Source organism: Neophocaena asiaeorientalis, unplaced genomic scaffold (genome assembly GCF_003031525.2).
Source record: "Neophocaena asiaeorientalis asiaeorientalis breed wild unplaced genomic scaffold, Neophocaena_asiaeorientalis_V1.1 scaffold1335, whole genome shotgun sequence".
In the NCBI taxonomy this organism is placed as follows: Eukaryota; Metazoa; Chordata; class Mammalia; order Artiodactyla; family Phocoenidae; genus Neophocaena; species Neophocaena asiaeorientalis.
Window position 1 is genome coordinate 119,584 of NW_020172361.1, and position 14,047 is coordinate 133,630.

The following is a 14,047-nucleotide window of genomic DNA, read 5'->3' on the forward strand; positions in this document are numbered from 1 at the left end:
CAAATTCATAATTAAAAAACATAACCTGGAGTAAGGACTATTTCACTTATTTAAATATTCTCAATAATGTAACATTACATTATTTTGGAGAACATTACATAGTTTTGGAGAACTCAATGGTAATAAGATAAATTTAGCCCAAATTGAACTCTATTAATATAATACATTTATCTCAATATTCTACTAATTAATCATACACTGATAATTTGGAAGAGACTTCTTAGCATCTTGTAGTCATAATTTCAAGTATATTTTATTATTTTGTGATAGAGGTATATAAGTGCAAGCCCCACTACTTTTCATTTTTTAATGAATATAAGTTTAGATAAATCTTTTCTTTAATTTTGATATCATCTGAACCAACCAGCAGGAATATCATTCACCTCTGGATATTTTTCTTCTAAAAGGAAGAGTTTCTTAAACAAATATGTTAATGAATGTTACAATCTATATCATAATTTGTGCTTAAGATAGATTCTGATTTCAAAGAGTAAAAAAAAAACTTCAACAGGTTTAAATAAAAGAATTTGAATGTATAAAAAGAGAAGAAATTTTCATCTAAACTTTTTTTCTTTCTCTCCCCAAACTCTGTTTGTATATAGAATTAACACAATAATATGTCTTGGAGGCATATCATAAGTTTATGTTTTTCCTTTTTTTAAAATATAAGAGGTTTTATGCCATAAGGAAAACAATTGTATTCTACCCTCTGTTTTCACAAATTGTTCAGTTGATTGAATATATGAAGAATTAACTAGTTGAAAATCATTTTTCTATGTATATATCCTAAAAATGTCCAATCTAAGTATTATTATCTTGAAACACTACTTCTCATCCCCTTCACCTTTTATAGGAACTCCACGTTTTAAACAAAGGCATTTTGCAACATGCTAAACCACCTAAGAAATTACTCATATTGAATTCATTTTTGTAAAACTGATGAATCTAATCTTACTCAGTAATCCTGCTGTTTGCCTATGAATGTTGCTGTGCTTTAAGGACACACACTTCTCCTAAGGACATATAATTTTTGTGAATTCCAAAGCAACTTTGAAAATTAAGTAGTCAGTGCTTAGTTTCTGTGATTTTAAAATAAATGTATGATTAGCTAAGAAACGTTAAGATGTCCTTGGAATTAGGTACTACATTTTTTATGTGAGTCTAATTTCAGTGGTGTAGCAAAGTTCTGTGATACACACTCATACATGTATACGTACTTACATACACAGATATATGCGCACATATTTATATCTGTTTTAAATGGACATTCCTTCTGTCCATCGTATTTCCAGGAACAAGGGACCATGTGTGTAACTTTGGCTTAGCTCTCTTATGTAAAGTTCAGTGAGTAAATTCCGACAGGTAGTTGAGAAGTGCTTAAGGCATGAGGACGTAGAAATCTGAACATAAACTATTTTTTCTAAAATCTTTGCAAATTTGCTAAGAAATACTAGGAAAAAAATAAGACAGTCAATTCTGGGTGAAGCTGTGCACACACACATATGTGCATGCATACATTTTGTTTTTTTAAAGATGGAAGAGCCAAGTCATTATTATATGTTAAGGTTAGTAAAGGGATACCCAGACAAGAAATCTTATAGTTACAAAACAGAGGAGAACCTTGAAAGAGGAGGGATTGAGAGAGATACAGAGCACAGATATCTGAATTGGACAAGTAGGAATTATATTTCTGGAAATATTGTTGTACCACATTTCATATGCACTTTACTTCAAGTTCAGTGGCTTTTTGAATTTCCTAATGTGGGAAAACCACATTAAACACAAAATTTGTCTCTTGGTATTTGTATGTTCTGTGTCCACTAACAGTGAAAATAGATGATGGCAGACAAACACTTTTAATTCACCTATATTTTTGAGTGTATTTGTACTTTGTCAAGACAACATTTACATAGTTAATTGTTTATGCCAAGGGTGTATGTGTGCAAATAGTGTGTAAAGGTACCTACTAAAAACAGTGTGTATATGTATAGGAGAGGTTTTTTCCACCATCTTCAAACATGGCTTCAAACGGTTTTGGGTGAATTGTCAAACCCTTTCTAACTTTCCCTCCTTATTCAGACTTCTCTATATCTTCCATTCATCCACCCAGTCTGAGAGATTTGCTGCCACAGACACTGATACGGAAGATCATTGTCTATCTTTGTCATCTAAGGATGGGTATGGGTATGACGGACCAATTCTTTACCTGCAAAATTCATATATTACATAATAAGTTTATCAACTCAGAACTTCACTAGCCACATTATCTTTCAAATGGCTGATGTATAAAACTGAATTTGATAGAGTTAGTAAAATAAAAACTTTCAATACATTTAAAAATTCTATATTCGATTATAACTTTATTTTAAAGCATGCTTTTCAAGATAGAAGTTCACTTGTAGCTTAAAAATATCAAAATTGCAAAGTCACAAAGTTTGGAGAGCTTTTAAAGAAAAAAAATCTGAAAACTACTCTTTGAATCCTACTTCCTCCCCGAGCCTCTTGCTTGACATTAATGTGGCTGCTGAGTGATTCATTTAAAGTCATTTTTCATCCAGATGACATTAGAAATCATTCAGAGCAACCCAGGTAGGTGTGATGAGGTACATCCATAGAGCTGATGAATGAGGCTGCAGATATACAGCACAATTTAATGAGGCCAAAGGTTTAAGAATTAGAACAAAATGTTTGGGTTCTTTTGAAATGTATTACTCTTGGGAATTAATCTACCTGATTATAGATAGGTACAGTTTAAAACTGAGTCCATGGTAATCTCACACAGCTGTTCCACATTAAAATGCATTCACTTTCTAATCTTTACCTGCAACTATGCCATTCCTTAGGGCTCACCCGTGTGTATGAGACTTCCTTAAAAATGGTGCCAAAACCAAAATGAACTCTATCATAGAGTGCAAACAAATGAATAAAGGAAAGTAAAACCAGACACAGAGTTGAAAGATAATTCCCAGACCTAGGAAAATTAAAAATATTTGATTTTCTGTATAATAGCAAAGGGATTTTGGTTAGCAGTACACACTTAAAATTGTCTAGCCAGCTAGAAAATAGTTCTCGGACCCTTAGATTAATTCTCAGAATTAATCAAAAATAAAAAGGCATTCAAAATCTATAAAATGAAAATTTCAAAATAGTAAATCGAAAGAGAAGAACAAATGGGAAAAAAACATGATAGATGTGGAATAATTTTTAAAATAAAGAATGCATAGCTAAAGTTATAATTGCCTGACAATAGAGTCATTATTTTTTTAAATTCTTTAAAAAATGATTGGCAGTCTTTTCTATTTTTTTGTCAGATCCAAAATAGAGAGAAATAATTTATAGGCTACAAAAATCTAAATCAAATCACAAATGGCTGAATCTGCATATGTGTTTTATACAATAAGAGTGAAAACTGTCAATTACTTTTTCAACAGATGGTAGGGAAAATAATTCATGGCAAATAATTCATTGCCTTCTCAATTGTCTGCCTGGCTTCTCCATCAGGAAAGAATGAAGCCTTTGGAAGGAATGTTCAAACATGTGATAATGAAGGGCATTCAGACTTGTAGAATATTTAATACTGTTTAACAAATACACTGCTTCTGAAAAGTTACATTTCGTGTATTTTGGCACTTTCAACAGTTTCCCAAAGATTTTTCAGCTTTAGATTAGGACTGTACCTGTGTTCTAAAAACGAAATATATTATTTATGCTGGACTTACGGTATAGCTGAAAACAGTAATTACAAGTAACACTGGCCCAGTAGAGAGATGATCAATTTAAAATGCGTGTGTGTGCATGCATGTGTGTATGTGTCCTTCTCTCTGACAGATTTATTTACATTTGCTTTCTTAGAATAAAATTAATGTTGATAATTCATTATCTAAACGAAGGAAAATATTATCAGGTACATTCTCTTCGGGTCTGAGTAATATTACTTCCATACATTTTACAGAGTCCTTAATTTAGTAGCTAAAACAAATCTAATGAAAAATGAGAATAAGTATTACATTAAGCACAAAATGCATTGCAAGACTTAAGCCATAGAGTGCAAAAAATGCACTCGAAATAATTTCTAGGTAGAACTGTGCCACCTAAAACTGGGATTGCCTTTGGTTTGTGTGAAATCATTCTACCAGGAGAGGCACTCTGTTCTGCTTCTTCTGTGGCTGCCTTCTTCTCAGATTGAGAATTCTGCTTGCCACGTATCTCTGCGCAGAGGTCTTCCCTGCTCAGTCTTTCTAGTGCGGTCTCCTTTCCCCACACACCTTCTTTACCGTTCTCTATTTCAGCACCATCTTTCCTCTGTTTTCTTTCTCCCAGATTACCATTTTTTATTATTTTAATTGTGTATTTATTCACCTGTTATCTTGAACTCTCCTCTATTAAAAGCTCCATGAACTAGGGGTTGTGTTAGTTTGTAAACCTACCATTGACTCCTTAGAGGCTAGCAAGGGCTTGACTCACAGGGGTTGCTAAGTGTATTTACTGAGGATGCCCAGCATAAATAAATATAAATATGCAATAAATAAGCTCGAAGATAAATTATAAAACATTCGTAAATGTTAAAAAATTCAATAGCTTTGCTCTTTTTAAAAGCAAATAATTTAAAACAATTTTTTCCGTATAAGTGGAATGTAAAGTAAAATGTATGTTCCACTCTTGGATATGTCATTTTATAAGTAAGTAGGGAGGGCTTAAGTTTATATAAAAAACAATTGTATTGATGGCACCTCTCCATTCACCCTCACCAGTCCAACACGTAGTTTTTCATGAGTATTCTCATAATTAGTGTCAGTGAAGTATTTAGCATTATCCAAGAAGAACACCTGAAATAAATCAGTATATTGCTTATTTCCTGACCTCTGCTGACAATAGTCTTTGCAGAGCTATAACTGCTTGGAAATGAAATGCGTCCATAGCTTATTGCTCCTGTGTCAAGTACTATAAATGTGTGCAGAGGGAAGGGAAACCCAAAATTACTTCCTTATAATCTGATAATGCAAGGGTGATTCATTATAATTATTAAAAATTTTAAAGACCAACATAATCCTGAGGCATGTATCTGTGTTATGTACGCACATGCAAGAAATGTGAGAGAAATATCTGCTTGTTGTTGTAAGATCATGTAGGCAAAACCTACTGCATTTTGTTTTCCTTTTTTAAAGTTGCTTTGTGTGTTTTACTCAGACTAATTCAAAGGTCACTTGTGAAATTCTTGCATTTGTCAGACCCTGGGCAATTCCATGATATATCTTATATGGACACAATGGCATTTAGACAATATTGGCTCATTTTCTTTGGAGTTTATTGCTAAATGCAATAAAGCAAGCCAAATTTGTTCCTTTGGGAAGGTGTTACTTCAGGTTATTTTAAGTTCTTTTTAAGGCATGAAAGCCTAGTATCCCACTAATGGAAAATGTTACCTCATTGAATCCCGATAGCTTGACTGTAGGAGACATTGTAGTCATCATATAGATAATATTTATTGTGCTTATTATTTTCCATATAATACAAAAGATTTTCATGTATTACTTCATTCACAATTGTAATAACCATATGACAAAAGATGTTTATTACCATCAACATCATCCGCATTTTGGAAATAAAACCAAAATTTGAAACGTTAAGAAACTTGTTGAAAGTTAAACAGCTACTAAGTGGCAAAGTCAGTCATTTAAACAGTGTACAGTCCAAATTTCATAACCTCATGTAGAATGCACTGTCTGGTTGTGTGTGTCTCTCTCTCCAGGGCAGCCTTGTGGCCATGCCAATCATCATTTGCCCACCCAGGATCTTTCCTTCTGGTCGGATAGCAAGGCTTTACTGCTAAGGGACATATTTCTCACAGCCTTAAGAGGCTAAGATGGATTAAACTAAGCCATCAGATCTTTGCAGGCTTGTAAGAACCTTTCCGATCACCGGGCTTTATAAAATAAAGTGTGAAAGGTGCATTTGGACACTTTTATTTATTTCATAATGCTATAAAACTAGAGATGTAGGTTATTTTAAATGCTCTGGATTCTGGTACACTTGTGAATTATGGAAACCACTGTAGAATTTTCTCCTAAAATATTCAGTCCAATCTAGTATTTTTATAGGCCTCATGCCAAAAATTTTAGTACGCACAGTAAATTAATAAAACCCATTTCTGACATCATTTTTCTAACATGAGTCGATAGCTGAAGTTTTTATTTTAGTTTTATTGGCTTTCTTTTTTCATAGTCTCATTTCCATTATTCCTTGGAGATTTGCCTATTGTAAATTAAACTTGAACTCTGGGTAACTGATAATTGTTGAGGTGACAGTTTCCAGTAACTGGGTTCTGCTGGGAAACAAGAAATTCCTATGGCTTTTATGACCCTGTGGTTTTGGAAAAATCTTAATTGAAGACAAGTATGTTAGTCTTCAACAAACAAGACAAAATAAAAACCAGAGTTGCGGAAGTCTAGAACTGAAGAATAAATCAGTGGTGTATTGTAAGAAACCAATCAATAACCCAATTTGCTGTTAATTAAAAGTTTTCTCTGATCAAGTAGGTCAGGCTTGACATGTCAAATTTACATCTTGGAATTATAATGTTCTGTTCAGAGAAAAAATGATTTTTGAACCAACTGAAGGCCGAGTTATATAAATTTGCAACTAATAATAGAGACTGATTTTTAATTGTTTTAAGTTTAATTTTATTAAATACACTCTCAAATTACAATTTATTTTGTGAATATTCTTATATAACTACGCATGAGTCAATAATTATGACTTATTTTCATTCTCTAGGAATAATACAGCACATAAATGGTTTAAGTGTATTATACATACTTTAATTTGCCTGAAAAAGTTTGCTCATCTCCATTGAGCAAGTCAGCGTAACATAAAAGAAAACGAGTATGAATTTACCGTGATATAAGTATATGAAACAACCCAAATTATAAAATGCTAGACGTATATCAGTCCGGTTTTGGCTCTACTCTGTTATAATAATGAACTGATTTATATGTCAGATGATATCAAAGTTTGTCTTATGTCCCTCTGGGAAAACGTTAAGACCACTCATTTAGCTATTTAATTTCTTTTCATTTAATATTTATTTCTATTTTTATATAAGGCACTATAATAGATACAGTAGTGCAATCTTGGAACTGTTTTAACCCTAGCCAGCGTTTATTCAGTACTACCTTTGCACATTATTTCTGTTAGCGACCTAGACTCCAGCATTATGAAGAATATTTTTCAAAGCCATCTATAACTGTGTATGTTTCATATATGACCCTCACAGAGCTGAACATTCTGAAACATGGCCTAAAATCAACCAGTTCAGGATCATTTAGCAAATTTTCTAGGAACATTTCACTTAGAAGTCTCCAGTATGTATTTGTTACATGGATCTCGTATTGTAATTATCAATGTAAAGTTAACTTTGCTTTAATGAAGCCCTGATTTAAAGTAATAATTTGCTTAATGGAGACTTCAGATGAAATATTTCTCTTGTATGACTGCACATTGTGTTTCAAGTTATTTTATATGTCATTTTATTTGTTTTTATGTAAGACCATGTAAATACACTAATAAGAAAAGAACTCTAAAAATACACCTTTGAGAATGTAATTTACCTTAATTTCTAAATCATGCCTATTTCAAGGAATCACTTTATTTTTTCCTTTCCCCAGAATTATAGCTAAGGAAGAATGGTACATTTAAAGAAGTGAAAAACACCAGAAGAATGAGGGGATAGCAATCATCTCTGTGGATTTGGCATCTGGAATTTTAGTTAGTTCATTAACTCTTCCACGGGGTGGCAGTAATATAGTGTGGAATAGGAGGAATGAAACTATCTAAAACTCCAAGTGGAAAGTTAGGATATAAAAATAATCAAATTTCACCAATTCATTGTGAATGAGACCTCCATGGAGGTCTCCATGGAGGCCAACAATGGGGGTCAGGCAAAACTTTTGTAGTAAAACAAATAAAACAACAAGTTTTGTTGTTGGTGGTGGTGTTTTACTAGTATGTTTTTTGGCTGAGTTGTGTCTATTTGGACTATTTGATGAATAACATCAGTCAAAATAATCACATGGTGTGTGTCTAAGTGTAGCCTCTATGTTATTAGAAATGCTTGATTTCTAGGGATGTAGATATAATAATTCATTTAGTCTTATTATTTATTTCTTTGTACTGAAAAGTATTCTATGGAAAACATTTTACTGGAACGCTGTCGTGGTAAGAGGAGCGACCAGACAAAGCAGTGCTTTAAACTGAAAGTGTGAGACATGCTTTCAAATGTTAATTATGAAAGCCATCCCCAAGTGCTTTCTGGAGCATCTTGATTGTTTCCCTGCCCTGAATTCACGTGACAGTTTTTTAAGGTATGGCAGTTAAATTGAATTGTTAGTAGGGTTGCCAACCTGTTTATAAAAATATTTCCATTTAGGAGTAAATTTTACGATGTAAGTAGTGACGCTACATTGAAATACATAGCCCCCAAAATGAACCAGTTGAAAATTTTAAGGAAATGAGACTGCATTTTGCATTTTGAGGGATTGAGAGAGAGAGAGGTAGGTGTCACCAGCTTCTGTTAAACTAGAACCAGTCATTTGTCCTTACAGTTTGAGGTGATTAAAACTCTGACGTATGGCTTCTTACATAACTAGCCGAGGCAAACCCGGATGAACTAAGGGTGGCTCACGTAAAACTTTACAAGTGAAACAATATCCCTGATGTACATTTTAGGGCAAGGATTGTCATGATGTGATCTCGGGGCAGTCAAGACCAGCAAAAGAACAGAGAACAAATGTGAAATCTCTTTTGAGATTTGTGCTCTGCAGTTGTGCAAAAGATGAAACAGATGAAACAGTTAGAAAATGTCAATTCAAACAGTCAGTCGACATGAATTAGGGAAAAGCTCTTAACATAGTTCAAACCAGACCATAAATTCATGGAAAAGTGATTTTCTGCCTGTTTATCTTCAGAAAAAGCTAAAATGATCAACTTAGAGTACCTGTTTACTTAGATTACTAAATTGGTAAAAATCGATATAAGTCAAATAGCCATTTTATTAAATACTTATTCACATTCAATTTATCTTCTATGCTTTTATACTATTTAAATTCAGTGGCTTCCAATGAATATATAAATTACTATAATTAAATACTATCTCAATTAAATTTTTAAACATTTGCATATTATATATTAGAAACAGTCAATATTTTGATTCTTTTTAAAAATGCTAGGAGCTTAAAACATTTATCATATATGCCAGTCATCTTTTATAGAAAGTAAGTAATACGACTAACATCATAATCATACATGTGCATCCTGAATATTTCTATGATGTGAAAGTAGTGAAACCATCATTAAGTATAATGCCCTAAGCAACTAAAAGTATCATGACTGCCTTTCATACCTATGAAATAGGACTTTTTTTTTTTTTTTTGCAGTGACTAAATATGTGAATAATATATCTTAACCAAGTGAGATAGGTGAAGTTGGGTTGAACCTGAAAGATGCCATTTCTACTAATGAAACCTTAGTCATGATCCTGCCACAGGATTGACATATGGTGCAGAGCACCCAAGTACTAACTTAAATTTAGTAACTGAAGTCTATATTTACAGTAGATTATGTGGTTTCTCTCTGGTGCCTTCCTGAGTGATTTAGTGGCCTCAATTTTTCTTGTCACATTAATTAACTGAAAACCATGCTTTTACATGTTTTTTTAGTTCTTTTGCTTTGCCTTTCAATTAAATTTTATGCAGCCTAACAGATACCCATTTTTCAATTCACCAGGTACGTGTATTCACATTTTCAGTTGGTCAACATAATTATGACAGAGGACCTATTCAGTGGATGGCCTGTGAAAATAAAGGTAACAAGTCTGTTCACTTGACCACATTTTATTATAAGAAGAAGAATTTGGTAGTTGTTAGTCCTACATCTTATCATTTCAAATACTCTAAAGTTATGGCTAATTTTTTATAGGAATCAAGGCAAGAATAGGATGCTGAAGATGTTTTGTATTAAAAAAACACACATAAGCAACTTTGATATTAGTGTTACATTACATAAAAATGCAGACATCTGATCATATTGTACATTTTATAAAGGAATATATTTTATTGCATGATACTAATGATGCTTATCAAATATAACTTGACATGAAGAATTAAGAATGAAAGAATATCTGAATTATGTAAAAGTTAGATATCAGGAAGTGTGACACAATATGCACATTTTTTTCTCTGGTTAAATTATTGTTTTTTTAAATGTCTTCTTATACATTCCTAGATAATTCAGACTTTGTGTAGTGAACCTATATTTCTTTTATACTCAGACAAAAAAAACGTGTTATTTGAAAAATGCCACATGGCAATAAAAAGAACGTAGATTTATTCTGAAAGCTATTTTTAGGCAGGTATTTTATATGAATATAATAATTGTTAGATACCCATCATTGTGTATTTTTAATAATTTCTTCAACGAAAAATTTTAATGATACCAGGTTCCCTACTGCTTTGTAGAAAAATAACATTTGTTTTATACAATCTATGAAATGTAGTGAAATTTCTCATAAAGCCTGTGTATTTGCTATGAGAATACATTCATCAGACATTTTACAGATTTATCAGTGGTGTTGATATTTTAGTGTTTGCTCAGTTAGAAGTGGTCAGTGTCTCCTACAAAGCCATAAAATAATTTTGTGGTCTTTTATTTTATTGTAATGTTTATATGTATAAATCTGTATATATATGTTTCAGGTTATTATTATGAAATTCCTTCCATTGGAGCAATAAGAATCAATACTCAGGTATGGTTTTTTAAAACTTGTTTAAAGTATTTTTTCAAACTAGGATATTTCTTTGCTGCTTTAAATATGCTCAGTATGGAGAAAATGGGTGAAAATGAATAAATGATTCATACTATTCCATTTTTAATAAAATGATGAGTGTCATGGTAATGTATTGGTTTTCATTTCATTAAGGTTCCAAGTGTTTTTAAACATCCAGAACCCAGGCAAAAATATATGAGTATTTTTTTCTTCTCAGATGTTAAAAACATAATAGAAAGTAAATAAAATCAGTTTACTAACAATCTCATCATATAATTTCAACTTGGTTCTATTGCAAATTATTTAAATGAGTTTCTCCAAGTTGTAGGTACAACATAGAAAATTAGACAATAATTATTACAACTTACAGCAAGGAGATGATTTTTCTACAACCATTCAGTTGAAAACATGCTTGTTAAATAACCAGGGAGATTGAAGCAATTAAGTTAATTTAAATATGTATTATTTTTAAATACTCCTAAATTGCTATTTAAGCTCATTAATTCTAAACATAACTGAGGGTCTACAAAATAAACTAAGTCAAAATTTAGCACAGATAACGTGGCATTTGTGGAAATGAATACTGAATACACTGAATTTTGAAATGAAACAGCAGCTGCATTTAAGCCTGATGTCTAGATTTGGCACAGTATTTCATGTATTCTTTGATATGTTTAAATGTAGTTTTGAATTTCAGCCAAATAATCTGTGATACGAAAACAAGTACGTGGCTGCTTTATTATTTCAAATTTGTGTAGTTCCATCCAGTAAATCACAGAGCCTTAAATAGTTTAGATTAACATAAAACAATTCACAAGGAACGTATTTCACTTATTGTTGGCTGAACCTCAGAAAGAGAATATTTTGTTACTAGAAAAAAAACTGGGGTAGATACATTGTATAAATAATGTAAGTCAAATATTGTTGATTCTAAGTACGCAGACATACCATTTATGGAGTACCCAAAGTAGGAATTGAATGATTATATGCTTAACTTTCTTAATAATTTTGATTCCATCTTCATTTTTAACTCTAGATAATTTTTTCTCTGTGGAGTTTTTTTGGGTTTTTTTTAGCACTGCATTTCTAGTTTTCAACCACGTAACTCTTTTTTATGTATATGTATATATAGGAATATTTGGATGTTCTGGGAAGACCAATGGTTTTAGCAGGAGACAAAGCTAAGCAAGTCCAGTGGACAAATGTATACCTGGATGCACTGGTAAGCTAGGCTGTTCAACCAAAAATTGTCATAACAAAAGCACACAGTTGACTGCTGTTTCTTTCTAGCTTCCATTTCTCTTTTCCTGTTCATGAAACCCTTTCAAAATTCCTTCTATCACAACATTCTTCGCTAGAATTTAGATAATTTACGTAAAAACGTAGACTTATGTGTAGTGGAGAACCACAGATGTAAAGTGTTATATTTCAGTTGCCATTGAGGATGTAGAATTTCAAACCTCTAATCTTGAATTTAAGACCATTTTGATAACTTTTTGAATTTTTATGTAAAATAATACTAAAGTCACATAAATTAGTACCTATTACTGCAGATTTTGAACAGGAATTGTGAAGAAGGTATTTTTAAAATAGACTTCAGCTAGCAGAAGCATGTATATCCTCCATATCTCAAACCAGACTCAACAAAACTCAGAAAAGTACATGCAGTTAAATAGAAAGTATCTTACTCTATCCTGGAACAATCACAAACCTAGCCACCTCTTCATATATAATTTCTTGCTTTAGATTCAACCCCAAATATTTATGGAAATAGCCATTGAAGTGATCAAATCTGGTGTGAAATAACAAATAAAAACATGTTAATCTGTCCACTACACAATAGAAATTTTAGTACAGGTATGCCAAATTTCAAAGCAGTGGTTCTCAACTGGTGGTAATTTTGCCCCTTAGGTCATTTGGAAATATCCATAGGTATTATTGATTGTCATGACTGAATAGGGAGGGGTTGCTACCGGCATCCAATGAATAGATGCCAGGGATGCTGTTAGACATCCCACACAATGCACAAAACAGTCACACACACCCCCAACACACACACATACACACACACAACAAAGAATTATCCAGCTCAAAATATGAATAGGGCCAAAGTTGGGAAATCATGTTTTAATGTAATTTTTACTTTCCTGGTATGAAAGTTATCAATAGTAATTATCATATTTAAGATTTACTCATACGCTTAACTTAATTAGAGAAGACTTCATTAACAATTTTACTAATGTAATATATTGGAGAGACGTAAAATATTAAGCCCTGAAAAGTAAATGCTAATTCAGTAGCCCCTTTTCCTACTTGGAGTTCAATTATATGCTGATACTACTTTTCTGAATGCAATGATGAACCCAAAGGGCAGAATGCAATCCATTTAGAATTACTTATCATTTGGTTCTTGTAAAATAAACATACACAGGAAGTTAGAAGAAAAATAGGCACTATTAGCAGCAGCCTTGCGTGCTGAGAAAGATAAAGTGAAGCTTGCTTACCTCAAGCCCTCGCTAAAATTACTGTCCAGTGTTCCTCCTTGACATCACATATTTATTTAAGGCCACATGGTCAACTAAATCTATGGTCAAAATGTTTCACGTATCCAAATCCATCACAGGACAAAATATGATAGGAGGAGTCAATAACTATGCCCTGTTGTATTTCCTATGACCAGAAGTTCATTAACCAGCATGTCTGCCTTGTTGGTGAGGTTCTTACTGATAGCATAAATGACTTTAGGAAGAGATTTGGGTTCTAAATATGCTGTTCTACCAGCTGAAACTAAATATAAAAAAAAAAAGGAAACAAATGAAGCAAATTAATTGTCTAGTCAGTGGATATACAGAGCATTCATTTTACTGACTTGAGAATAAAAAGTGACCCGTCTTTCATTTCTAAGTATTTGTTTATAATCTCTGCACATAGCAGATTCAAAGTATATGCTGATCAAATTAACAGTTACTTTAAGAAGAAAAAGGTAAAAATAATCCAACACAAAATGTAATGAATATAAGAAAAACGAAGAGAGCTCTGGAAATCAGAAGAAAGAAGGCCATATATTTGGGGATAGAGTAGAGTGAGGTTAAAAAGACGGTGTCATGTTAGCTAAATATATGAGTCTAGGTAAGGTTTCTAAAATTGGTGATGAGTAGTGAAATCAGAGAAGGGAGGTGCAGTATGAAAATTGGAGAAGTGCTGGGTATATTGAAAGAATGATACCTC

The 14,047-nt window shown here is 32.3% G+C and overlaps 1 protein-coding gene across 1 annotated transcript in view; it reads left to right on the forward strand.

Moving 5' to 3' along the window:
- LOC112414506 (voltage-dependent calcium channel subunit alpha-2/delta-1) overlaps nucleotides 1–14,047 on the forward strand; it is a 184,620-nt gene that overhangs the window by 99,866 nt on the left and 70,707 nt on the right. The window contains exons 9-11 of the mRNA XM_024766987.1: nucleotides 9,781–9,859; nucleotides 10,749–10,798; nucleotides 11,952–12,041. Of these exons, the coding sequence (XP_024622755.1) occupies nucleotides 9,781–9,859; nucleotides 10,749–10,798; nucleotides 11,952–12,041 (219 nt within the window). The remainder of the gene's footprint in view (nucleotides 1–9,780; nucleotides 9,860–10,748; nucleotides 10,799–11,951; nucleotides 12,042–14,047) is intronic.